This window comes from Embiotoca jacksoni, unplaced genomic scaffold (genome assembly GCF_022577435.1).
Source record: "Embiotoca jacksoni isolate LCO1_2020_lvr unplaced genomic scaffold, fEmbJac1.0.p SCAF_14, whole genome shotgun sequence".
Taxonomy (NCBI): Eukaryota; Metazoa; Chordata; class Actinopteri; family Embiotocidae; genus Embiotoca; species Embiotoca jacksoni.
Window position 1 is genome coordinate 6,305,686 of NW_027185274.1, and position 27,942 is coordinate 6,333,627.

At 41.5% G+C, this 27,942-nt stretch overlaps 1 protein-coding gene across 2 annotated transcripts; it reads left to right on the forward strand.

The window, feature by feature from the left end:
• Positions 1 to 650: 650 nt before the first annotated feature.
• On the forward strand, positions 651 to 27,513 carry LOC138197111 (mitochondrial intermediate peptidase-like). Of its 2 annotated transcripts, none has more exons than XM_069147647.1 (19): positions 651 to 1,063; positions 1,170 to 1,343; positions 2,400 to 2,488; positions 2,674 to 2,760; positions 2,869 to 2,932; positions 3,066 to 3,248; positions 3,879 to 4,035; positions 4,260 to 4,308; positions 4,899 to 4,959; positions 5,145 to 5,197; positions 8,770 to 8,923; positions 9,082 to 9,159; positions 9,449 to 9,656; positions 10,441 to 10,550; positions 10,690 to 10,764; positions 11,225 to 11,341; positions 15,581 to 15,702; positions 17,012 to 17,085; positions 27,394 to 27,513. In XM_069147647.1, exons 1-19 carry the CDS (start codon positions 917 to 919, stop codon positions 27,492 to 27,494), a joined length of 2,103 nt encoding a protein of 700 aa, XP_069003748.1. In that variant the 5' UTR covers positions 651 to 916; the 3' UTR covers positions 27,495 to 27,513. The 2 variants fall into 2 exon arrangements, with proteins under 2 accessions (XP_069003748.1, XP_069003749.1); XM_069147648.1 differs by having other exon boundaries at positions 5,148 to 5,197.
• The last annotated feature ends 429 nt before the right edge of the window (positions 27,514 to 27,942 follow it).

A 27,942-nucleotide genomic window follows, 5' to 3' on the forward strand; every position in this document is an offset into this window, starting at 1 on the left:
TCTAAAGATATTTGGAGGCGCACAGAGAGAACAAAATAATTGATTTCTTGATCAAACATTTACAATATATTCATCAGCTTCCAGATGAAATGGTTCAAATCTAAAAACTTTGTGCGTTTTTGTTGTCTAGATTATTTCGCGGTGTTGTTTGATCTGATATTACCCTCTCAAATTGTGTAATTAATCCATTTTCATACAAAATATAAATGTATGATTTTATACATGTATGTATAAAATTTTATAAAATATAAAAATATATATATATTCTTATATTATATATATATGTATATATATAAAATATAAAAAAACATGTATAAAATACACTTTTATACATGTATGATTTATATTTATACATAAATATAAAAAAGGGCTTTTATTATTAAAAGCCTTTCGTCACTTCCGTGTGTCGACATCGCGTAATGATTTTCTGTAGCTCGCCGCACTTTCGACAGATTTTAAATAGTACAACTTGATTATTGTGACGTTTCCAACATTTCCAAACTGTATTAGGATTCCTAATAGCACAGGTGCATAGTGTCACCCACTTTTCTTTGCTATAAACGGCACTTTCTTTTGATACGTATTTATATATCCATCGACGAAAATACCAGCTTCAACCGTGAACTAGATTTACCCGGCTGGCCGGCGAGCTAACATGTGAGCAGTAATGTTTACCAGGTGTGCAGGCACATTTCATGCACGATGAAGAAGACAGGTAGCCTTTAATTTCACCGAAGAGAAAGGTTTACAGTATATTAACACCGTTTAAATCATAGATGTACTTTTCTGTTTTTGTTTTTTTTAGAAACAGTCTGACGTTAAAGCTGAAGTTTAGCATGTCCTCTGTCAGCCGCTGTCAGCACAGTTAGACTCAGTTCACAACAAAACGCAGCAGCTTGAGGTCCCCAAAAAAAAAATGTCTCCGTGTAAAAGGCTGCTTTACCTCGCGAAGCACAGGAACCTGTGGACGTATGCTCGGAGAAATGTCACAACATGGTCAGCTGTTGGAGCTGCTTTCAATGCAAAACCTCTCAGGAGACTGGACATGTCCCAGAAAAACGTGGTTGGTGTTTTGTCTTTCATGTTTGTATGAAGTTACAACATTTCTCTACAGTGAAATACTTTGCCATGACATTACCTCTCTCTCTCTCTCTCTGTGTGTGTTGCAGGGTTTGTTTGGAGTGACAGAGTTGAGCTGTCCTGCAGGTTTCCAGGTGGTCACGAAGGCAGCTCTGAAGGACACAGAGCACCTGGTGCACAAAGCTCTTTCCTGTTGTCCAGGATCTGAGACAGTGGAGTCGTTTGACCAGCTGTCAGACGGTTTGTGTAAAGTGGCTGATCTGGTGAGTTCAATGTCCAAAATGTGTGAAAGCTTTGCAGCATAATTGGGCAGCTGTGTAGTTTGAGCTGTTGCTGTTTTTCAGTTTTCTATCAAGTTTAAGCGTCGTAGGGGGATAGTTAGCGAGTTTTCATTCAAGAAAAGGAAAGAGGTTTGCAGCGAACCGAGTATCAGTGTTGCGGATGTTTGAAGGAGACTCCAATCCACTTAAATAAAATAAACAGCATGTCTGTGAGGCTGAATCGTGATAAATCACAAATGATCAGCCAAAAAGACACACAGGCTGATATGAGCTGGTATGAAAACTTTTACAGAACACAACGCAGAATAGGATGCTTGAGATAAATTAAACATGGCTCTTCTTTTTTTTTTTTAATACTCGTTAATGTTCACCGTTTCAGTGCTCTGATGTCAGTGTGGATGATTAACTGTCAAATATCTTGCCTCTTTGTCACAACTATAAAAAGTGTTCGGTAACTACATTTGAGAGATCGTTGCGAAAAATGTGATGTTATCTATACTGTGCACACAGATTATATGCAAACAATATCAGCCGATGTATCGATATCGTAATTGTTTTTCCTCCTGATATCGGTATCGGCCCCCAAAAGTCCAGTGTCGGTCTGGCTCTTGTGACGGTGTGTGCTCGATTATCAAGAGATATTTTGATATGCGTGTTCGTCGGCTCGAAACTGAAGTAGAGAAATTCTAAAGATTTGTTTGAGTTAATTTAGAAATAGTCACAGCACTTCTTAGTTTGTCCAGCAGGCGCCACTCACATGTTGATGTTTCAACTGTCCAGCTCAGGAAAAAAAAAAACGATCAGTCTCTAAAATCCAACATCAGACTGGACTAATTATGATCCACGTACATTTTCAACCAGAGAAGCTCATCGGCTCTAGCGGTGATTCATTTGTAGCAAAAGTGACCTTGTGACTCAAATTCTACATAATTCCCGCGTAATATCTTTGGTATTTCTTCCCTCCTGAAATGTCCTGCTTATCATTTTGCTACTTCTGTCATTATTAATTTAAGGTTTGATTATTCTCCTCATACGCAGGCAGACTTTGTAAAAGTTGCTCATCCAGATCCGGCGTTCCGGGAGGCGGCGGAGAAGACGTGCATCGAGATCGGCACAGTTGTGGAGAAGTAAGACTCAGTGTGTTCTGATCTCACCTTTTACAAATGTTTTTCACCGCTGCACAACACCAACCATGTCCACAAAGTCTTTTAATATGCTGCTGACAACAACAACAACATAATGCACGTCATGAAACGGAGTTTCCTGTACGTTTCGGTTCCTTCGATGCCCTTCACAGATGTTTATGTTTCAGACTGAACACCAATGTTGAGTTATGCAAGAGCCTCAAAAATCTGCTGGACAACCAGAATATTTTGTCTCAGCTGGACCCAGACACAAGGTAACTCTGCTGTGGAGGTCGTTGAGACGACTGTGTTTAAAGATGTGTTGTTTATCTCTCTCAACAATTATATCAATATCTAATGATGATCGCGTTTGCCTTTTGTAGGCGAGTGGCCGAGTTGTTCATGTTCGACTTTGAAATCAGTGGAATTCATCTGGATGACAAACTGGTGAGTTTGTGAGGTCATGTTAAACACACGGATGTGAAAATAGTTCTCACTGATATATAAAGACAATTTTAATAATGCCCTCCTGTACAGCGTAACATATTTACCGAGGTCTCTGCTCTTTTTCCCCCCACAGAGAAAAGAGGCTGTCGGTCTTCACGTGAAGCTGTTGGATCTGAACAACGAGTTTTTGGTCAGCTCTCACATGCCGAACAGGATCGCCAGGTCGGCGATTCCTGAGCATCTCCACCTGCACTTTGCAAGTGAAGGAAACTTCATACAAGTTGGGGGATTACATGCAGATTCCCCCGATGACCTGGTGTGTATTTATCCTGGATCACCGGAACCCTTCTCACTTTGGCCAGCAGGTGGCGCCTTTACCATTTCACAGAGCATTAGACTGGCTTTAAGAGCAGGTTTAAGTTATTAGAAGCCTACTATGTGCTAATTGAAAATCAAATTCTCTGTCAAGACGTTAATAATCTTTTTGAAAATATTTCAGCAGGACTTTCTTTCAAAATCACAAATTCATTCATTTTCATGGAACTTTCTGATCCTGATGTTGTATCATTGTAAGAATATGATTTATTCATGTAAACCTATTTATTTTAAACCGACTACAAGCGACAGACATGTAAGAAAAAATTGTGAAAATTAGAAATCGGTGTATTTCAGCGAAGCGGTCTACAGTTTAATAAATAAGGCATAATATTTGAAAATACACTCAAGAATAAAGTAATAATTGATGATCTGTATCTGATCAATCAAAGATCTCGCAATCTTTTCCCTCTAATGGTTTATCAATATATTGTTGAGTTTTTGTTGTTGCTGTTGCTCTACACCTTTACAGCCTTTTATTTATTTATCTGCTGAGTTTAAAATGTTTTGTGTACAATGACATACTATATTGTATCATGAATTTTGCTCCGTCCTCTCTTCCACTCTGTAGGTGCGAGAGATTGCCTACAGGATTTACCTCTATCCCAACGCAGATCTGATGGACTGTCTGGAAGAGCTGCTGAAATGCAGATACAAACTGGCTAAACTGGTGGGCTACGAGTCGTACGGACACCGAGCCCTGAAGGGAACAATGGCCAAAACACCAGGTTAGTAAACATCTCAGTCAGTATAGTTATAATTAGTCAGTGCAAGTATTATATCATCGTTTGATGATTCATATTTCATTGTTTGAAAAATAACAGTTGGTAATAGTATAAACTTTAGAGGTTCAATACAAGCTGCAGAAATGAGTTTTTAAAGCTGCTTCGTTTGTGAAAGTTTTTGTCTGAGAGTTCACATACGGCACCTTTATCCTTATTTCCCTTTGCAGAGACAGTGATGAGCTTTCTTCAGCTGTTAACAGACAAGCTGTCAGACAGGTACGGTCTTCTCTTAAATGTTTTTGGCTAAAAAAGGCACTGATCCAATAGTCCGTTTTTATATCATGACATCATTTTTGTTGTATCTTGTGTTTCAGGACCGTTAAAGGCTCTTTTAAATCAATGGTTCCCTTTATAGTTAAACTGAAGTTGGTGGGACATTGAACACAGCATGATTCCCAAAGGCCTATATTACAAACAAAAAAAGAGTGACACAGATTTATTTTCACTTGTGTATGATTTTAATTTAATCAGTTCTTGTCATGTTTCCACAAGTGAGTTACATTCAGGAGGCCTCTGGCTTTTAGTGTTCTTGTTTTTGTTCAAGTGTCTTCTGTGTGCCTGGGATTCCTCAAACAGTCCCAAAAATATGCAACTCAGGTGGACCAGGTGACTCTAAATTTCCCACAGGTATGACTGTGAGCCTGGCAGCCTGTCCAGGGTGTTTCCCTGCCTTCAGCCAAATGCATGCTGGGATAGGCTCTGCCCCCTGTTGACCCCGAGAGCAGAGATAGGCGGGTGAAGCCAGGAATGAATGCCTCCAGTCAATTAGCTCACAACTTGTTTGGTGTTTTTCTTTTTATCTCCAGAACGGCAAAAGACTTTAAGATGATGAGAGACATGAAGAAGAAGCTCAACCCTCGTAACTCTGTGAGGGAATTTTTTTGAAAACGTGTTCTTTACAACTACACAACACTAAATTCAGTGAACCCTGATATAAATATCACACAGTATTAATGTATCATGTAATATTACAGAGCTTCATTCTGTTTTAGATTGATTCATTTTGAACTGTTTGATATCACATATAAATAAAATACTGTATACTGTTGCAGAAGTTAATGCCCTGGGATCATCCGTTCCTCAGCGGTGTCTTGCGTGCTGAAAGGTGAGTATTTGGCTTTTAAGGAACTTATTTATTTTTCAGCCTGCTGTCATTTGATAAAGTCATCTTGATCTGTATCTTTGTGATGGTTTTTCGATTGTTTGTAATTCCATATTGCAGCTTGGTTCTGGTTGTTCTCGTGTCCCAGCTCATCCTCGGGTGTCACTTGTCACAAAAGCATGCGAGCTGTCAGGATGTTGTCTCTGACTGCGGTTCTGATTCAGGACAATATAATCTGGTCTAAACAACCTTTTCTCCTTAAATTTGTGGTTCTTCTATTGTTTGAGGCAGTGGTACTTTAGGGCAACTTTTGTGATGCTTGTGTGTTTGAAGCTGAGATCCAGAGCATTTTGCAGGTGAAATTTGATAAGTGTCTACGTTGCTATGGTGAAAATGTTCCATGTGTAGTCCTAAACAGGAGGACTACACATGTTGATTTTTCATCTTTATCACTGGCTGTGATGTGACGTGTTGTTGTGATGTTGTTCTTATTCCACCTGATGGCAGCCGGTGCTTCATGTGACTCTTCTTCTCATTAACCCCTTTTCTACTCTCAGTACAGCCGCCACTCTACTCCACTCCAGTCATTTTTGATAGGTGGCACTTTTCTAGATTTCATTTTCCACTGCAGATCGAACCCTTATTGCAGTAAAATGAATGTAGCGAGGCTGCATGAAACTGTCATGATGTCATCTTCAACACACGCACATGAAAAAAGGAGAATATGAAGGGGATGCTGCTCTTTATTCTCAATATGTGGCTGTTTGTCACAGCAGGCTAAAGAAAACAAGACAAAAGACTGCTGAAAAAAACAGGAGTTGTCTGTGAATAAAAAAAAAAAAAAAAATTGCTGTTAATTTAGCGTGGCCAAATAAATATGGCCGTTTTGTGCAGGATTTCCTGTTGCACTCACAGGGATTGTGACTATTCTTTCAGCAGAGTTTCACGTCAGCTTTAAGTATCAGCTCAGCTCACATTGAAGTTCAACGGAGGTGATGCAAATAAAAGTGCCAGGTACGAGGCTCAAGCCACAACTTCACCCCAATGGAAAATCAAACAAAGCAAGTCCGGCTGAGCCGGTACTGACAGCGGAAAAGGTGCGAGTGAGATTTCGCTTTAGTTTCACCTTCAGATCACAAAAAATGCTGAGTGTCATGAAAACAATAACAGTGATAAGTATTTAATCATTTAAAATATAATGCTGTTTTTTAGCCCTAATATTTTTACTTTTAGACCAGCACAATTTATGGCAATCTTCCAACAAGAGCTCTGCATAAAATTTGAGTTTTACAAAGATTATAATTTTAAAGGAATGTTTTGTCTACCCCGTTTAAATGCAAAAGGAGGTCAGAAATACCTGTCTGAATATTATATTGCAGTCCACCACCACTAACCATAACCCCAGTGCTAACATGGCATTTTGACAGTGTCAAACAGAACATGTTAGGCATTGTGAAAGTAGAGTTTTTGGCAGAACAGTTATATTGAGTCGCATTAACTTGTGCAGGAGAAATAGTCAATTAATACATTAGCTGATCAGTTGTAAGTCAGCTTACGTTGCAGAAATGTTAATCATTTGCTGGGTCAAAAATGAGAGCCGTTTCTGTTTGATAACAACTGGAAAAAGGAGAAATCTGACAGTCAGACGAGACAATAAATCAACACGTTATTCTATAAAAATAAATTGTTGCTGAACTTGACAGCTGCTTTTCATGTTGTAACAGTTCAGACCTGCTTTGTTGTTAATTGTATGACTTTATTAGATCAAGTTAAGCTGTCAGTGAAAATAAGGGTAGAGAGTGATGGAGGTTTCCAGGCCATGTTGGGACGCTGTGATTTATCCTCTTGCTCAAACAGTGATCATCTTTGGCACTCAGCAACTCAGTCTCAGAAATTCAAGCTGCAATAAGTTTAATTGTTATGAGGACCACTCTGTGTTTTCAACTTTTTACAGATTTCTGTTTTTAACGAACTGCACGGTTCCTTTCCAACTCTCACCAGAGACTAGTGACACTGGGCCAAATGCTCTGATTTGAAGTAAATGTTCATTGCAGACATTATAGATCCCTCAAGTGTCCTTTGGATTTAAGTGCTAACTAAAATGTGTGCGTGCGTGTGCGTGCGTGTGTGTGTTACCATGTGTTGGTGAGGCCTTCTGAGGAGGAGTGGGTCTGTTAGATTCTCCTCTTCTCACCTGTGCTGCCACTCTGTCAGCAAAGGAAGGTCCTAGTCTTCCTCTGTTTGTGGTTTTTGGTTCTGCTAGTTGGCAGAAGAGCCCTAAAAACTGAGATACAGTCTGATTGCATTAAAAAGCAGCTTCTGTTCCCGCAATATATATACACGCACGCACGCACACACGCCACACATATTATTCTGTCTTCGTGAGGACATTCATTAACATAATGCATTCCCTGGCCATACAGATACGCTAACACACACATAGACCCACAAAGACTCCCCTTTAGTCACAATCCTGTGCCTTTTCTCTCAATCACACTTCTTTTCTTTTTATCTTCCATCAGTAACCGTTTGAATTGGAGATTGTTCAAACCATACTGAAGTGAGGTATAAAGTGTGTGCATGCATGGTGAACAGAGCCGTGCTCAGCAGCAGTCTGTTATTCATCACTGATAAGACGTAGTGTTCGAGCTGAACAGCAGGTTTGTTTTGGTGGTCTTTATTTAAGACGCCTTAAAGGCCGCATGAATGGATTTATGTTCAGTGTGGGTGGCCTCAGGGGAGCCCACCAACCCTGAGCTCTGCTGCTGACCAGTTGCGATTACGTATAACGGTCAGGGGGTTGTTTAATCCAGACTGCTCAGTAACCTGCAGCCCACCAAAGACAGACATATGGCCTGATTGAAACAGGGTGGGCTTTGTCATTCTTTCTTTATCTGGCCTTTACAATTGATTGAATGTACCGCAGTTCTGTAACAACAAGGGCCTTTTGTAACATTAGAGTTTATGTAGATGGGAAACATATTAGCACAACATACTAAAGAAAGATATAATAACAGTATTTGTTTGTACACACATATAAAATAAACATGCGATACAGCCATTCATCCATTATCTAATACCCGCTTTATTCTGAACAGGGTCACGTGGGGATCCCAGCTGACTATTAGATACACCCTGAATGGATCGCCAGTCCATCACAGGGTCAACACAGAAAGACAGACAGACAACAGACTACCATTCACACTCATATTTACACCTACTGGCAATTTAGAATCGCAAACTAATCTAACATGCATGTCTGTGGACGGTGGGAGGAGGCTGGAGTACCCGAGAAAACCCACACAGGCACTGGGAGAACATGAAAACTCCACACGGGTAAGAACCCGGCTGAGGTTTGAACCCAGAACCGACTTGCTGAACCGCTTGTTTCAAGGAAAAGATTTAAATAGAAAGCCCTGGTAGAAAAGTACAACCTCAGCAGAACCTGCTGATGACTTTCTCATACTAGATAAATATCAGTGACCTCGTTGTCTGTTGGAGGATCAAGATGCTGAAGATTTAAAATGGCTGCTTCTTTCATCTTTGAATTCTGGTTTGTCTTTTGGTCATTACAGGTTCAACATCGAGCCCAGCCTGTACAGCCCCTACTTTTCTCTGGGTGCCTGTATGGAGGGTTTGAACAACCTCTTCTCTCAGCTGTACGGCGTCACCCTCATGTCTGAACCTCCCAGCGCTGGAGAGGTGTGGAGCGAGGACGTCCGCAAATTGGTACATCGTTTTAAAAGTGCAAAACGTCTTTGACTGTGTTGGTTCTTTGTGCTCATGAAGAGTCAGGGCCTTTTTTTGAGTAACTGAATTTTGGTTTATGTCCTCCTTTAGACCAAAGAGTGTGTTTTTAACGTACGATGATATCTGTGTGTCTCCAGGCTGTGGTGCACGAGACAGAGGGATTACTGGGACATATCTACTGTGACTTTTTCCACAGGCCAGATAAACCTCATCAGGTACGTAAATGTATACACACACACAGGACCTACTGATTTTTTTACATTTTTTTTTTTTTTGCAATGTCTGTTTATTTCCTTCTTTATTTTGCTGTTGGTTTTATCTGCTGTTTTTCTTCATTCAGATTAAAGGTCCAATATTCTTTCTTGAAAAAGCAAAATAAAAGCCAGTGATATTTGTGCTTGTGCTATTTTCCTAGATATATCAGCCATTTTTTAAAAATCTATTTCATCCCTCACTACTGTCATCCTGGCCTCACTGCTTCCTGTTCCTCCTATCCCGTCCCAGGACTGTCACTTCACTATCCGTGGCGGCCGCTGGTGCCAGGAGACGGGCCAGTACCAGCTGCCGGTTGTGGTGCTGATGCTGAGCCTGCCACACCCCACCAAGAGTGCCCCCACCCTGCTCACTCCTGGCATGATGGAGAACCTCTTCCACGAGATGGGACACGCCATGCACTCCATGCTGGGACGCACTCGCTACCAGCATGTGACAGGTGTGAGGACACACACCCACTGAACATAATGGAAACTGTTACCACGTGCAGCTTAAAAGCTTAACTTGAATATAGGTCTACCTTTGAAAGTAAGACGTTGCAATGGAGCCAGGATTGCTTGACAGAGGATTTAGTGAAGTAATAACAACCCACCAATGTGGGAGGTGATCGATGTTTGACATTTAATGAGCTCTGTATCTGAAAATTAACTGTTACACAGTTCAAATGTCACAAGCTATAATTGCATTGTTTCATAGAGAGCTATAGGTTATTTAATACAGTGAGCTTCATTGAAAATGGACCATAAATCCGATTAAGCCCTCATGACAGATTTAGAGGATACTTGGCTTCCAACGCTGTCATTTGACACCGTTTGACTTGTCAGAGAAAGTTGATGGATACCTTAGCTAGTAATTCAAGATCCTAAATGTATTTATTTTAGCCTAATAACAGAATCTATTAAACTCCACTAGAGGCTGTTTTATGAGTGGACACCATGTTTATACCTGTTTGGACATGTGCTACTCAGATATGTGTATGACAGTTGCATAATCAGTAACATAACACTGTCTTTATCTTCATAAACACCTTTTTTCACAATTTCTTTTCTATCAAAGGTTATTCTAGTCAGTTTTTCTAGTAAATATAAGCACATGATCAAAATAGAATATAGTAATACTAACTTTAGTCAGTCTAGTAAGTGGCTGTTGTGCATCGGCCCTCAAAGGAAGAATGAAGTCATTAATAACCACCTTTGTTTTAATGTCTACTGTCTGTCCTCTAGGAACCAGATGTGCGACAGATTTTGCTGAAGTTCCCTCCATCCTCATGGAGTACTTTGCCACAGACTTTCGAGTCATCAGCCAGTTTGCACGCCATTATGAAACTGGACAGGTAAAACCAAACATGAAGGCAGATTTGTGCTAACAAAGCATTGCTGGATGGCAGGAGAGGAATATTTTCTGGTACATCGTCACGATGAAAACAATAATTTACTGACAGGTTTACTGTGTCTGCGTCATTGTCTCTTCAGCCTCTGCCTGAGAGTATGGTGGCTCGTCTGTGTGAGTCGAAAAAGGTTTGTGGAGCTGCAGACACCCAGCTGCAGGTAAAGTTACCAACCTCTACAAATACATTCAGATTCATCCGTCACTTTTTAAAGAACACACGCACGCAGGACCACACAGTTTGTGATGTCTGTTTTTCTGGAAGTCCAGCGGATGTTCACGAGGAGTTCTGTTGCCTCCCTCTCTTAAAAGCTAAGGAGCAGAAGAAAGACGAAGATTTGATGTGATAGTGAACAGATGTAGTGAAGGAGAGATGTTGAAATGTTGCCTTATCCCTGGTACTTAAAGTGGATATGAAAGTCTCTGTTATTTTTGACCTGATGTTTATGAATCCACTTCTTGAACAGTAACCTGCTGTCTGTCTTAGATTTAGTCTTCAATGTATCAGTACAAAATGCAGTTTTGTGCTCTGCCCAACTCCACGACTGCAGTTTAAATTGTTCCTTCCTCTCTTTTGTTAAGCATGTATGCCTGACTGTTTTTCTTGATCTTCTTGTGCAGATTTTCTATGCAGTCTTGGACCAGATCTACCACAGCAAACCTCACAACCGCTCCACCACAGACATCCTGAAGGACATGCAGCAGAAGTTCTACGGCTTGCCTTATACGGCCAACACGGTACATCCCATCCGCCTTCGTGCTCATTCACACAATGTCTGTTTTCTTTTCAGAAGCTGGTCTTTGAAACCCTTTAGATCAATTGCAGTCTTGGTGGTTGATGATAGTTTGGGGTTCCCTGAAGACTCTCGTCTCACTGCACAGTTGATCACAGCACAGAAAACAACACAACTTTGATTTAACTTTCTACTCCCTTTCTCTTTGCTTCCTCTCTGTTGTTATATCTTTCAGCCAGGCACAGCAGCTTTTAAAGGATGAAAGCTTTTTTTAAGCCCTGCTAAAATAACAAAGCAGAGGTACTCTTTAAATGAGCTCTCCCAGGAGGAAATATTTGGAACTCTTCCTCGCAGCCCTTTAATGAAAAAAGGTGCTCTATTTCCCTGACTTTTGCAGCTGTGGGCGAGGGGATGAGGCCAGGAGGCAGAAGGGAATCAAACACTGTCATAATTTAGCCAGCATTTACTCTGGGCTATAATTATGTGGGGTGCCGTCAGGAATAGAGATTACTGAACTGCTGCATATTCTCCCCAAACATCGGTGTCCCACGCCAGCGCTTCTCCTCCCACTCTTCTGCTTGTGCCTCGCTTTGTAGCTCCCTCTCCAGAGATGGTGGTTTATGTTATATAGTTTCCCACTGTCACAGTCATTTCTCTTCAGCTTTTCAAAACACACTGAGAGCTCTAACAGACACTTTGCCTGCGTGCACACAGCCAACCGCAGCAGGATCGCTTTTCTCAGTGGAACTGAGGGTGATTGTGGTGCTTGAGCGCACTGCACGTTGGACCATCGTTGGATCGGAGTGAAAACAGACATCTTTAGGTCTTTAAATGACAGACTTGAACTTGTCCCTTTTTTATATCCACCCTCTGATTCTGTCTCTCTCTGACTGCCCTCATGGAAACACAGCTCAGGAAAAGTTTCCACAGTAGAGTGAACATTTGAGATGCTAATATGTTATGGAGAGACACAGATTATAAACATTAGGGTGATGCTGACATGTGTATAGTTTATAGAGCAGGGCTATCGGTTCCCTCTGTGTACAGAGCAAGAGGATCAGCTGTGAGTAACACAGACCACATGCTCACCCTTGAGCCGAAGATAATATTTGGAAATAAATGGCAGAAATTGAGTCGTTCTGCTTGCCGTGTTGACATTCCTCTAATCGTCGGTTCTTGGCTTTAACGCTCAGTGATCAAGTGTTTGTTCCTCTTTTCAATGAGGATCCTAACTTTAAAGTTTAATACACGACCGCCCATGTTGTTCCACATTCTCCTGTAAGAATGTGAAGTCTCACCTTGGCACCATGAACAAAATCCGAGTTTAGTTTGGAAAGAACAAAAAATGTATTTTATCGCACATGCAAGAGCAACTGAGTAAAAAGCCCGAGCTTACTTTGTGTCCTTTGTATGTAAGGATCAAAAGGATATCTTGCTGACATGTGACCCACTTACACTCTCTTAGAAAAGTCGACATTAATCATTTGATGTGAGGCAAAGGGATTGAAATCAAAGAGAGGCTTGGAAGTCAGAAAATCATTTTCGTGACACGTTGTGATGGGTACTTAAAGCACCTCCTCAAAGAAGGAGACATCACAACGAACGGCTCCTCAGTCGCTGCTGACAAAATGTATAAACCACTTTAGGAATACGGTTAAATCAAAGAACCTTCACATTGAAGGATGGTCACAATGGTTCAAAACAACTTTGTGTTTTTTGGTCACTTTTTTTTTTTTTTTCCAACATCTCACATTTATTCTTTTCCATTTTCCATTTTATATAAATCAGTCTCTAAACAGCTAAAACAGACTTCTAGCCCACATGACCGAAGCTGCTCCGTCACTACTGTGGTGCTGCTGACAAATCGAGCTCAGCCAACTTTCTCTGTGAGCCAGGACTCCTCTCAGGAGGGCTTTTTACTCTTATTAAAGTCGCTACAGGCCAGACGAGTCTCATCAAGTCGACACTTTGGAGCTGAAGTATTTTTAATACAGTTGGATGACCCAGACTGGATGAGACTGCAGAGCTCCTCCACCACAGTGCAGATGAGCATTTTAAGCTGTCAAACAGCTATATTAGAGTCATTCACTTACTTCATTTTTATATAATTTCTTTTTTTTCATGAAAAGTTACGTCATACAAATTAGGGTTTTTTTTGTTCTGTTTTTTTAATGGACTTTTAACAGTACGTTAAAGATGATAGCACAAATCAGTTTTTATTAAAATTAAATCATGATGATAACAAGGATTCATTGTGACTGATTTTGAGGATTTGTATAATACTATGTTGATTGTACAGTTTCTTATAAAGTTATGTACTCTGGTCTTCATTGATAATCTCATTTTCTGTGGGACCTGTATGACTGAAGCTCTTATAGTAGATGTTTTTAGATTAACAATAGATCATATGAGTGTTTAATGTTAAAGGCTCGTTTGTAATAATTAACTTTTTGCAGCTGAGTGGTCCAAACTTGGAATTGATTGTTTTTATCATCCTAATGAACCTGGGCTTTTTGGCCTTGTAAATGTCTGTCTTGACATAAGATGCCAATGCTTCTGTAGTTTCCTGCCACCAGTGATGTGTCTGTTCATACTGGTGACACTGGAGAGAGAGGCTCTTTTTTTTTTAGCTGTTCGGATTGGATTGGGAGCGTTCCGCTTAATCTGAAGGAGATTCACTTCACTCATTCAACGGTGGCCTTTTGTTTCTGTTTTGCTGCATCAGGTTTGTCGTGCCACTACTTTTAGTTCTAGCAGAGATTTTTTACACGACAAAAAAATGCGTTTTTACTGGCAAATCTTACCTGTGCAGGCATCTCCAAAGAAAATGTGACAGCTTGCGTTACTGTCATGACTCCAAAGAACTACTAGCACATAGTGTATTCTCCATTTCATGATTAATCATTATTCACAAAAACAAATGTCCCTGTAATCCCCAAGGACAATATAATTTACCAACATTTTCTCTGTCGTTTAGGGAGCACAGCCAAAGTCATTGTGGCAATTTTTTTTTCTGAACTCCTACATTCCCTCATTTTACCTTTTGCAGTCTTTATCATTTCAGCTGTGGCTGCTCAGCTACAAGTCTCTACCATTGGAGCTAGAAAGAAACAAGAGGCGGTAGTTTACTGAACTGGACTAAACTAATTGATCTTGTGGATCAGTGTGAATGTTACAAAAGCCTGAATGTGAGGAGGTACAAAAGTAGTTCAGAAAAATCTTCCCTCTGGGCACACGACAAGTCATTTGCAAGCAACCGTAGCCTTTCGTTGTCTGCATCCTTTGATTCAGATGATTATTTCCCTTTCAGTTGGAGTGTAAATCATTTCCATGTTTAAAGTGAACTTGTTTTTAATACAGAGGTGTAGTCCGGCATCTGCAGTCTGTTATGGTTTTGTTAACTGTGGCAGCTGCCATCTTTTCTAACAGGCTGATGTCTGAGTGTTTGCCAGCTGAATTCCCCAGAGTCCCCGTTCGCAGAGATCATAAAAGAGCTCGTCTTTATAGATACGTTGAAGGGACCCCGCAGGCGACGACAGAGGAGAAGAGAGGAGAGCGGGGCTTTCTACCATTTAGGAATTTCCATGTTTTGTCCTTTTATAGGGGACCTGGCAGGTTGTGATTTAATGTTTTGTTATAGACATTTGTCAGAGGAAACCTGCATTTATCTCTAATATAACGATATCAAAAAAGACAGAGGCGGCTTAAAGGAGTAAGAGTGCTTGGTTTGTGTGTCAGCAGACCTTTAATAGTTTTTCCATTTCAGTTTAATTGAAGTATCAAAAATAAAACTGGAACAATGTTGATACTTAAAATATTGACGCTCTTTTTGTTTAGTTTTGTATTTTCAATTTATGGAGATGTTGTCATGTTGAGCTACAGTTTTAGTTTCAGCTGTAGTCAACAGCTTCAGCCGCACTTTGTGTCTTTTATAAGAGTCGTTAGCCGCCGTCATGGAACAGCTTCTCTCAACAGGTTTTACAAGCAGAAACTTTTAAGGCTGTGATGTCACTCCGCAGCACTTCTCACACAACGTGTCTAAGAAATCCATTACTTTTTCATTTTGTCAAAACTATTTCAAAGCTTCAAGTTATAATGTGTGTTTCTGTATTTGGTAACCAGAGTTCTGCTGTCTCTTCTCTCCACTGTGAGTTTATTCTATCATATCCAGTATGTTGATACTTATTTGAAACTGGCCTGTCTTTTCACTGTGATGATTTTTTATTTTTTATTTCCTGTTTAGGCGTGGCAGCTGAGATTCAGCCACCTGATCGGTTATGGAGCCAAGTACTACTCCTACCTCATGTCTCGGGCCGTGGCCTCCATGGTGTGGAAACAGTGCTTCGTTCAGGATCCTTTAAACAGGTGAGACAGAAGCTCATGGTTAAACATGTAATGATAAACTCTTAAATGTAGTATGAAGCGCATAAAGCATGGGCAGAAATGGAAGAGAAAAATTCTTACAGAAGGCCCTCATATCAGAGGGAACTGTTGTTCAACTTCATTATCTAAGACTTTAGCTGAGTCAGCTTAATTTAATTTGACACAATGAGTTAAAATGGATCCTTCTTATAAGCAGGACTATTTTACATACCTTTAACTGCAACACTGGCACAGACAATGTTTTCTAATGCGAAAGGCTTACATATTACCTATTTTCATTTTGGGACTATTAAAAACTCTAAAACAACCTCTGAGCAATGGTTTCAAAGCCTTTTCCTGTTTATGATAGAGAATTGCAAGAGTGTCCCATAGTTTACCTATTTTAAAATACACTTCTCTGTAATGTGGAGACTAAAATGACCTCCAAAAACCTCCAGCTGATTTAAGGTTGCTGTTACAATGCAAGCCAAGAACCTAATCTGTAATTTAGGTGTTGAGTTGAAGGGCTGATTTCTGCCTCTGTTCTTGGAGATGTCTTTGTTCACTGAAATCTTTTTACAGTTTGGAAAATCACTCATTTGGCTCCTGCACGTCGTTTTCATAGAGATTTAAAAAAAAAAAAAGAAGAAGAAGAAGAAGAAGTTTCGATGAACTCATAGTTTTCAGTTTAGTGCTGAGTGAGACCTGCTTCACATTTGCAGCGCTGAGACAAATGCCTCCCGACAGGTCGCCTTCTCTGGATACTGTTCAGGTCTCTGCCGCCTGATATTGAACGTGACATTAATATGAAACTCACACCCTCTTGGCAGGTGTCTGCAGTGATTCACAGGCACACTGGCATCCACATCACAAGATCCTCCCTTATCGCAAGTGTTTGCCCCTGGACAAAGCACAAAGGCTTTGTTTTGGAAAACAGACCCTCTACCGTATCTCCATTGAGCCGAGCCCTGCAGCGTCCTCCCTCTGCCTCTCATTTCTGTCCTTTTCTTTTCCTCTTCTGTCGGTCCTTCTTCCCTTTCGCTCTGAGATTGTTTTAGTTCCACCTGCAGCCGTCAGATCTCTGTTTCCTGTCACCTGTCTGCTGTGAACAGGCATCTTAGGAGACTTGGCCCTGGGCTCCAAGTGGCAGCGGCGGTGGTGGAGGAGCTGACAGAGTATGAGGAGCTGACAGGGGAGAATACAGGTGTCTGTAACCTTATCTCTCTCTCTCTCTCTCTCTCTCTCTCTCTCTCTCTCTCTCTCTCTCTCTCTCTCTCTCTCTCCTCTGTCTTTCCCTTCATCTCTTTGTTAGGGACATGGGTGAGCGTTACCGTCGAGAGATGTTGGCCCACGGAGGAGCCAAGGAGCCCATGCTGATGGTGGAAGGCAAGTTCAACCTTCTTGTCATAAATGACTGAAAGAATCTTTCCGTGTTTACTCCCTAAAGTCTGTGAAACACTTCAGACTTACACCTTCAGGCCTCATTTCTCTGATCACTTTACCCTCCAGCCTCCAGGGACTCATTCGCACAGGACGCACCCCGGGGAGATTTTAATGTTTAGTTTTAGGATTCCCCAAGTTCATCTCCAGGTTTCCTTCAGATTAGGAATTAAAGTGTCAGTCCATTAACGTCCTGTAGCATGAGTAACATAAGGTGTGTCTTATTATTGCAACATGGTGCTACTGAATTAGTTTTGACATGCTGGACAGCCTGGAGGGTCAACGGCTCCTGGGTTTGTTGTTTTGTCTCCTCTTATATGAAGCAAAAAAACATCTTTAAAAAGACTTGGGAGCAGAAGCAGTTTTTTCAGGTGTTCACAGCTGCCACTGTTGTAGTTTGAGCCACTCTTGTCTGTGAGCTTCCACACACACACACACACACACACACACACACACACACACACACACACACACACACACACACACACACACACCTCCCAAGGTTTCTGATCTGTGTTTACAGGAGCTTTGTCGGCCCAGAGACAAAGAAGAGTCCTGCTGTAGCATAAAATGTCAAGTCAGCTCAACTCTGTTGCAGCCGTTCATGCTCGTCTTTTCTTATATGAAAAATCTTGACTAAAAAAAAAGATAATCTCACCTAGATGGCAGTATGGATCGTATTGCTTTTTGTGCACAAACGCAATCAAAAAAAAGGGAGGCTGAACTTATGGATCAAAAGATGGAGCGCCTTGATGCATTAAGTTGTATATTAATAACGGAATTGATGTAACTTATTAACACTTTAAGCAGACAAGTTCAAAATGATACCAGATATGTACACAAAAACTAGCATGTTGGTAAGGAAAATCTTTGCTTGTTGGCTTAAATATGAGGAAACTAAACTGTGCAAGGCACATTCATTGTGCATAAGTATGCATATTAATGAGCCAAAACATTATTTTTAAACCTATGTTAGCACAGTGAGCATAAATGTTCTGTTGTCTTGGAGATCCTGGCAGGACATACAGCAAACCACGTGCCTCAGACCTCACTGTGCTTTGTGTATACTGCTGATTGGCAAGTGTTAGCATGCTATCACCCTAAACCAGGGGTCTTCAACATTTTTCAGGCCAAGGACCCCCAAACTGATAAGAGATGGAGCAGGGACCCCCTACTATATATATATTGTATAAAATTGTGTTTTATATTAAACTGGAGGAGTGCAGGAGGCTTGGAGGGACAGGTCCAGGCTAGTCTCGCGCTGTGAGTGAACCGGTGCCCAGCTTGAGAGCTCCTGCGTGTCGCTGAATGTGCGCATTTCTGACTGAAAGACAACATCTTCTGCCTCCATTCATCCATTTGCTATAATATGTTGGATTCATGTTAATGTGTATTTAAAGACATTTACATTTGTGGGGAAAAAATTGGGAAAAATAAAAAAAAATTGTCTAATCAACCAAAAATTTCACGGACCCCCTGCAGTACTTCCGCGGACCCCCTGTTGAAGACCTCTGCCCTAAGCTAACGTGGTGATCGTGGTCAACAACATACCTGCATAACGTCGCTTGGGTTTTCCTTTTTCTAACTTTGTGACTATCAAACTGCATTTAATCAGGTTGTATCATTTTAGCAGAAGCTCCAGTTTATCTTTCGTCTTTAGCCTACTTCCGGCTGTTGCCTTTTTTCCCCTTCCTCCTCCTTCCTCCTCTCCTCCCCTCCTTGCCGCCTGTCTGGACAGGACAACAGAAGAAGAGGTGAGAAGAGAGAGAGACAGAGAGTGGGTAGTAATATCAGATGACATTTGTGAGTGTACTGTAAATCTCTCCCTCAGGGTCGCCCCCCTCCCGTCTCCGTCGGATTGTCCCTCTGACAGCTCCAACCAGGGCTGCACCCAGCCTCTGAAATTACAACCACCAACAGATCAGATCCTTGTTATAAGATCTACTGTCCAATTAACTGTTGTTGAACTGACAGTATTTGCCTTTATGGGTCTCTTTGAAGTGAATGCTACTCTAATTATAGGCCGAAGCCCTGTGTGCAGAATAGTTATCACGGTCTAGTGATCCCTCTGGCTATATTTCCTGGCCATAAGTCATTGTAGAGGCAAGGCTCTCAAAATATGTGCACTGGGAATAATGCTCAGCCAAAATAATGTAATTTTCTGACAGAAACTCCAGATCAGATTAAAAGAGACGAGAACTGGCTATACAATAGATCCAGTCTCACAGTCTTGGCAGTGTCCCACCGTTCAGGTTTTAGTCCAGTTCCAGTCTTTGCACCTGCATTTACGATACTCATCTAAAAAAACATTTATTTTTTTATATCCTAATAAAATGTATTCCATGTCTGGAGAAATGCTTAAACTCAAGCAAAAGCTCTCCACATTTGCAAAGAAGCCTCATTCAGCCACTTCAGCGCTTTAATGGCGTTATAATTTACCCCTAACATCATGAAAGCTGAAGTCCGACATCAGTGCATGTGCTGAAACATTTAGCTTTTCACCGCTCTGCTTTAAGAGGTTGAGCAGTTCATAGCAACCATCCTAAATTCCTATTGGGGAATGGAAAAGGATCAGCAGTGAATTATAAGGGCCCTTTTATGTCTAAAGCAGTATTTAGGCCAACAGATACCAAAAGACTAGAGGAAGGACACAGAATCCAGATCAAACCTTTTACACACAATCCTTTCAAACAAAGACCCTTGTAAATGGAGGTGTGTAACATTTCCCTGTTATCCCCTTTGCTGAGGTGGTAGAGGGGGCACGAGGGCACACGGGGAACCGGAGCAGACCTGGCGAGGCCAATCAGAGACCAGCCTTTATCTAGATGCCTCCCTGCCCACTACTAGATGTTTCCCAGGGAAGCTGGTGTTGAAATGTAAACCCAGGTATTAAATCCAGCGCAGCAGCATCACGACAGAGTGAGTGAGTCATAGAGAAGGGTGTGAGAGGGAAGAAAAAGTAGAGAAAGGGAAGCAGAGAGTGAAAGGTGATCGACTGGCTGAACTGAACTTGGGGTCCTGCTACAGAGAGGGCTTTCATGGCCCAGACTGTTCCCATAGCCTCGACCGCCCAGCACAGAAAATGGACCTCCTTGGGCTCCGTAGCCGAGTCTCAGGACCCTGTTTGGTCTTTGTGACCGAACAGTTCTTATGACTGCTTGTATGTCACTAATAAACCACCAGAGCACAGGGTGCCGTACAGTCCCACAGCACTTCTCTGACAATGATGGATAGTTTTGTCTGAACTTGAGGAGGGGGGTGGATAAACTTCACAGCTCAGAGGTAAAGCTGTGAAATAATTCATCTACATCCAGTACTTGAACGCAGACATGATTTGTGATCAGTAAAATCTATAACTCAACGACATGCCAACACTGTTCTGAATCCCATTCATCGAGCACTTGACTTCCTAACTTGGTCTTGATCTATTTTTACATCATGCCTCAAGGAATTTATTTATACACTTTTCTTCTTTAAGATGCAAATCTAATGTGGAGGATCATATATATGATGTATGATGTGATAGCTCACGTTCGTAATGAAAGACAAACGTCCACTTTTGTGCTTCAAAGGTGGACAATAAAGAAAACTTGTGATAAAAAGGATCTTTTAGTCCACCCTAGAGGGCAGATATACAAGTTTTTTTTGTTTTTTTTTAATTGTCTTATGGTAGTTCACCTTACTCTATTTTCCTGATTTTGCCTTTTGTTCTTTTTGATTCATTCTCTGCTGGTATGTTGGGATGTTTTGATCCCAATAATTAGAAATCAGTTAATATAATCCAGTTACACAGGTGAAGTAGTTTATGCAATCATTAGTTTATCTCTGTGTTTTTTATCAAGCAGCCTATAGGTCTACTGTGACTCATTCAAGGCCCTCCCGGGGGGTCCTGGACCACTGTTATAACCAAATAAAATTAAAAAAAAAATGTATTTAAATAAAGTAACTACCTAACCTAACCTAACCTAATATTGGACTAATTGAAGTTTTGACTAAATAATGGTGATACACTAAAAGTTAAAGGATGATCATAGTTATTACAGTTCACCCTGTGGGGGGCAGAGATAGCTGCATAAAGGTACAGGGAACCATTCGCGTGTTTATTATTCATCAAACAGATGATGAGATACTTCACAGCTTGAATACAAATTTTGGCCTGCAACTAGCAGCGAGGGAGATCACCAGAGTCGGTAGGATTCATCCTCTGGGAACCGTGAAGGTCAACATTTCATGGCCGGTCATATAATAGTTGTTGAGACATTTTAGTCTGGAATAATGTGGCCGATTAACTACCAAACCAACATTACAGTCGCACCTCTTGCATGGCTAAAAATAATCTCTTTGCATAAACATTTATGTTTAAATTCAAAGTCAAAAATCTGTAAATAGATGTTGTATTTATCTGATTTATGCAATTTTATATTAACTAACTGCGTGTGCATATTTGTAAGGGACATTTCTTACATTTGGAGGTTGATTTACTGAGTTTTGAAGGGTTTCTCCTCAATAACGTTGCAAGTTCTTTTCTTTCTTTTTTTTTTTCTTTTGTGAAGGCGCTTATTCAACAAAGAGTCTCCCAGCGCGATGTTTGTCATCACCCTTGTCTTGCTTGCTTTCTGGGCCTGCCTTAAGTGTGGTTTGTAGAAGAAGCTTCCTGAACTTCAAAGGTGTAATTACAGAGGCAGTGAGCCTCCAGGTCTGACAGAGGGAACTGCTTTTCACACCTTGACATGTTTCAAATAGTCACGAGCAGCAGCTGAACCACTACTGAAGCAACCACAAATCTGTTTTGAAATGCGGGCTCATAAAATCTCCTCTGATTTAAGTAATTTGCATTAAATGAATATTGTGTCATCCGCATACAGGAAATATGACACCACAGAGGAGGTGAGGCTGAGGCTCGTTACTGCGTGCTGCAGTTCGTTCACATTTCAAATGCACAAATGTGGCGGACTGCTGCTCCCTCCAAGTTAGAAGGGGGTGTAAGTGGCCTATAAAAGCAACCAATTAAATCATGAAAGAACAGAACACAGCCAAGCCCAGAGGACTGGGATCAATCGCTCTCATAAAACAGCTAGTTTCTGATTGGTAAAGACACTTTTCAACAATGGTGATTAGTGCTTGCACGCAGGTATAAATAGAAGTGCCTGCTACGCATACTTTCAGGCAGGGAATTAAGAAATTTACAGGCTTTTTTTTTCAGACGGTACAGCGTTGTGGGAAAAGCTGTACTAAAGATGTTCCTCTCTGTCTTGTGCATTTAAGTTTCGATCAGCGTTAACTTGTACCCATTTTCAAAATAGAAATAGTTTCACGAGTTACTTTACAAAAAAAGAATGGTAGCGCTGTCAGTTCAGAGAAATGTAGATCGTCAGATAGTTTAGTCCCGATTTCTTTATCCGTGACAGTAAATCTCTTTCTAGGCGGTAACTCACAGCAGCAGCTGCATCATGGACTTTAATTCTGGTCCCCAGAGCTGTCATTAAAGACTCAGAGCTGCTAGCCAGCCACAGAGGTCATCATCTCCCACCACCCGCTAGGTAAATAAACAAAATGTTTCATTGCATGCGGTGTATGTAGTCATGTCAATGTTAAAGCTCTGTTTATTTTATCGCAAGGTTGATACACGTGTAATAGGAGAAAAACATCAGGATGTAAAGTTCCCGCTTCTTTGTGGATCAGATGGCTGTAAACAGTAATGATTTTTGCTGTTCACTTGGATTTGGATTTTTTGTAATATTGTGACTTGATCTGGTGACATAAGCTGAAATGCCAATTGCTTCGTTGCACTGTTAATTAACAAAGCTTTATCTATGTGTCAGTAGGAACCCCTCCGTGCTTGTTTAGTGTTGCAGAGCAGCTGAGGCTGTGGAAGTTGAGCTAAAGAAGTGGGTCAGTGATTTGAATGTTCCCACACCAGCTTCAACAAATTGGGTAGCAAGCACTTCTGAAGTACCCTTGAGCAAGATACTCAACCGCCAGTTGCCCCAATGAGGCTCCAGTTTGTTACGTGTCTTTTAACACCTGCTGTTTTACCCAAACTCTGTCGGCCAAGTTGGCAAACGGCGCAGGCCCAGAGACGACTGTAACGGGTAGAAGCCCTGCTCCTCAATGGTCGCGTCAGTGCTATTATGAATGGAAATGGAAACTCTTAAATCCGAGATGACTCACACGGCAAAGTCTCCATCCTCAGGCTTTCCCAACAATGGACACAAAGCACAGCCTATGTTTAGTTTGGCTCTGTTTTTTCCTCACTGCTTAGCCAAGAGTGAATGCACAGTTCTGCCTGCTGTGACGCTATCAGGCGTGCAGAGCGACTCGTACGGTATCGAGAGCTGATTGGCCTGTGTGAATCTGCAGAGTACATTTCAGCCGTCCTGTTGAGTGGGTTCGCCCAGAACCTTCTAACCAACTACAACGGCAACGATTAGTTGATTAATTGCTGAGAGAATCTGGAACTATTTTGATAATCAGTGAATAATTTCAGTAATTGTTCAAGCAAAAATCTCAAATATTCTCTGATTTCAGTTTCTCACACTTTCTTCTTTTTTTTTTTCCACGTGACAATAAATTGAATATAATTAAATTTTGGACTTTGGAACGAAGTAAAGGCGTCGCCACGGCCTCTTTAGAAACCGCGAACTGTATTTTTTTTTTTTTTTTTTTCAAGCGGCAACCGCCGACTCTTCCTCCAATGGCTACTTGAGGCTGGTTCCAAGAGCAAGTCAATCCACCTCGGCTCCACCCAAACACCGTCGCTCTGGCCACGGCCGTGCCCCCGTGCCGGCGGTAGCCGTAGACGGAGGAAGTATGTTTTCGGGTTGTCCGTATCTCAAAAATTGCCTTTGGGGAATTTCTTCGAACTTGGCAAAAGATTCACATGGTGCTAACCATGAACTAATAAGATTTCGGGGGTTGAAGGTCAAGCTCAAGGTCACCGTCACCTCACATTAACCGACGCTCGTGAATGCGATATTTCAGGAATGTCTCGAGGGGATTTCTTCAAATTTGGTCACAAATGCTCACAATGCTCAAAAATGAACTGATAAGATTCCGTTGACTCTGTGGGAACAATTTACTTGTGTTTTGCAGTTAATTCTAAAGCAGCGCATCCATTTTCTCTTCAAGCCGGTCAGCTTGATTTGACTTTGTCGTTGGGTTTTGGCTGACTCAGCCCCTCCTCCTCGTGTGTATCTCTAAAAGCAGCTTCTGCGATCAGATACTCCTCCACGGTGTTGTTATGACTCTGAGGTTATCTGTGCATTCCTCTCAAACTCTCCCAGGGATCAGGGCTGAGAAAAGACTCACTCCTCGCTTCTTATTGTTCTGCCACTCGTCGTCTACCGTAAACGGCGTGCGAGACCAAAGTGCTGACACCGCAGGTTGTTTGTGGTGAGAAGCCAGATGGGGAGCTCCCTGACAAACCTCTTTCACAGTTGTACCTTTTTTTCACCTTTAACTCGGTTTCTCCCTCTCTTCTTGCCTTCCTGCCTCCTCCCCCTCCTCCTCCTCCCCCTCCTCTCCCTTCGCCTCTCATCACTCTGGTCATGTTAACTTTGCTTGTTTAACACCACACTAACCTGTGGCAGGCGAGGCTCCAGACATCAGATCCCCCTGTGAATACACAGTCAGGAAATTACATCTATTAGAGAAAGTGGCAGTGATGCTGCAGACAGCGTACGGAGAGTTCAGATCAGTAGCCCACAGCTCTGTCTGCACACACACTCTAAAAATCAACCAAGTAAACAAGCGTCATGTCAGAACATGCGCCTGTTTCTTTGTTACATTTGTGCTGCATATTGGAGTTATGAGATGACAGTCTTTCTGTCGTAGAGGCTAAATAATATATTTGCATTTTAGTTATTACATTTTATTTATTGGCTTTTTTTTTTTTTGTCTGGTTAAGTTGCTTGTTAAAAGAGAAAACTAAAAAAATAGCTTTGTCTCTATGAGCATGTTAGCATTTCGCTCCAGGCCTCTCTGTGCCCAAGTCCAGCCTCAAAGAGTCACGAGTTTGGGCACAGAAACTAAAATTGAATCCTTTTCATGTGAATTTGAGTTGCAGTTTAAACAATACATTACACATTTCCAAATAGTATTTTCTGAACAATTTCGCACCATCTGTAACAAAATGTCCAGATTTCATCTAACATATTTACACTAGAGTAATTTATGTTGTCAGTGCAGTTTTTCTCTGAATAGGAGTTCTGTGACTCTGCATTCGATTGCTCTTCCCCAAAGACCAGGATGTGTGAAATATAAACTTAAACTGAATTTAAATGTTGAGAACTGAATGTAGACCGAGATTTTTCACGAGGATCGAATTAATAACATTATATACAGTTTCAAATTAGATTTCAAACTAAAAAAAAATTCAACTCGGGATCTTTCGATTCCGTGTTTTTTCAAAGCAATTATTAAGATTAAATTGTACCAATTCACATCCAATTTTCAATCCAAGTATTTAAGTTGAATTTCTGCCCAAACACTAGCAGCTGTGGGTTCCTGGTCGTGTTTCTCCTGTCATAATGGATGCTTGTAATATACTGTAGACTGAGATATCCTGTACAGGAATATTGGACTGAATGCAGCGCCTTTCACTTGAGATACTGTGATGTCGAATGGAAGGGAATTCAGGGTTTAAATTACAATACTCCGGCCCTTCTCCATTACTAATCTGATTTGAGATGTAACTTGATAAGTTGGCCTCAATACCCTCTATCAACATCTATTAATGCAGCTTGAGCTGTCCGCAGCATTTAAGATAGCAGTGGTCACAGCAAAAACATCCCTCAGCTCTGTAATTAGGGCTATCATTTATGGTTGGGAATCATCGCTTTCATGTGGCTGCCTCGTTCCCAGGGATCCAAGGGCCTCGCGGTTGCGGTGTCTTAAGGACCCCTGTGTGTTGGTATCATCTTGTAGCCAAGGGGCAGGGTGCGACTGGTGGGAAAGAGGAGATGATAATCCCTTCTCTGGTGCTCTCATGCGAGGCCGGGCCAAACCTGCGCTCAGTTTCAGCCTGCTGAGTCAGTTTCAGGGTGGCAGCAGCAGCAGCAAGGACTGTGTGCGTGTGCGCGTGCGTGCGCATGTGTGTGTCCCGTCCGTGTCCGTCCATATCTTGACGTGTGTCCTGTATGTTCAGGATCGCTGTGTGAAACTCTTTGCGTCTCCGTTCATGCGTGCCTGTGCAGACATGCTGGTGTGTGTGTGTGTGCGTGTGTGTGTGTGTGTGTGTGTGTGTGTGTGTGTGTGTGTGTGTGTTTGCGCGCACGCTCTAGTGGAGGTGACCCATGCAGGAAGGAGGGGGAGGGGGAGAGGGAGAGTGCCTATTTACATTGGCAGCTACACAAGGGGAAATGAACTGACTTCAAAGCGGGCGTGCAGCTGAATTGTAGAGCGAGCAGAGGGAGTCCTCTACGCCTGATCTGGCAGACAGGCTCTCCAAACACACCGACGTTCCCAGGGCCGCACAGTCATATTTGCTCCACGACACTAGTCACATTCTAGTGTAACGAGATGTGAGGTCAGTATCACCCCTGTAAAAGGCACACTGCACATTTTTTTTTTGGAGTTTGGTTTAAAGCAGAAACGGAAGATGTTGCGGTGGATGGTACCACACGTCTGAGGCCTGTTGAAGATGTTCAACAACAACAAAAAAAAGCTGTTTTCCTGTGCTCGTTTCCTTTCCGGTCACTTCTTTTCAGTCTAGGGAGGACGGCCGAGGTTGCAGTTTGAAAAATAAAAAGTGCCAAACACCATCTTGAATAATTGGATTAATAAATTAATCATTTTTTTGGTCCAAGACGTGGCAATATTCTTATATTTTCACTTTAAAATACAAATTGGAGCGTAATAATGCACTGACTAAACCCATGAATTCACAAATGTTGAAAATCAAACAGAAAATGCATCATGCTGGCGTGGAACAAATCAAAAGTCACATCGTAAGTCACCAGCGTGTGTCCATTAACTTATTTTAACTTGATCTGCAATAAGAAAAAGAACTGCACTTGCTTTAATGGATTTCTTGAAAGAAAAAAAAGCAACTTTTTCTGCCATGTTTTTACAGCCACTGCAGTGATTTCATGTTCAAAATATTTGAATGTTCGGAGAAGCTGTACTTTCCTGTTAGAATGAGGTGGAATGGAGTGATGGAAAATAGAAAAGCAGCTCATCCCAGCGCCTTGCCAGAGCTTTTTCCATGCAGAAGACAAACACATTGATACCGACTGCTCTGTTTTTCTGCGACAGGCATGCTGCAGAGACGGCCCACCATCGAAGACTTTGTGGATGCGCTGGTGTCTGAGCTCAACCCAAACTTTGAGACCTTCATCATGGACTCTGAAAGTTGAAAGCTGTTTTTTTTTTTTTTTTTTTTTTTTTTTGGGGGGGGGGGGGGGCTCCACGGAAACAGACTTTACAAGAGTGAGGACACACAGATGCTGGATGAAGACGTGGCATCATAGTTCTTCAGCATCTTTGCTTTGTCTATAAATTAATTGCAAACATCTTTTATATTGCTGGTCTGTCTTAAAGTCACATTGACTTATTTAATATATTTGTCTTGTTCTCCTGTGAGCATAATTTAATATGGTAAGAATTAAAGAGGTGAAAACTCCTAACGATCTCCACATTGATTGTTGCAGACTTTTCCAATGCTCTGGACTCCCCCGTGTCACCATTCATTAGATTTCAACAGATTTAACACTTAACTAGTGCCTGCTCACACACTGTTCATTTAATGATGATGGTTTTTGTTTTTTCACCTTCTCGCTTTATTCTAATTGATCATAAGAATCT

Bases quoted from the DNA above. Each gene is read 5' to 3' on its own strand.
- LOC138197111 (XM_069147647.1), top strand. From the start codon at position 917: ATGTCTCCGTGTAAAAGGCTGCTTTACCTCGCGAAGCACAGGAACCTG. The intron at 4,309-4,898 runs GTACGGTCTTCT...TTTTATCTCCAG, and splicing joins ACAGACAAGCTGTCAGACAG to AACGGCAAAAGACTTTAAGA. The intron at 9,160-9,448 runs GTACGTAAATGT...ATCCCGTCCCAG, and splicing joins GGCCAGATAAACCTCATCAG to GACTGTCACTTCACTATCCG.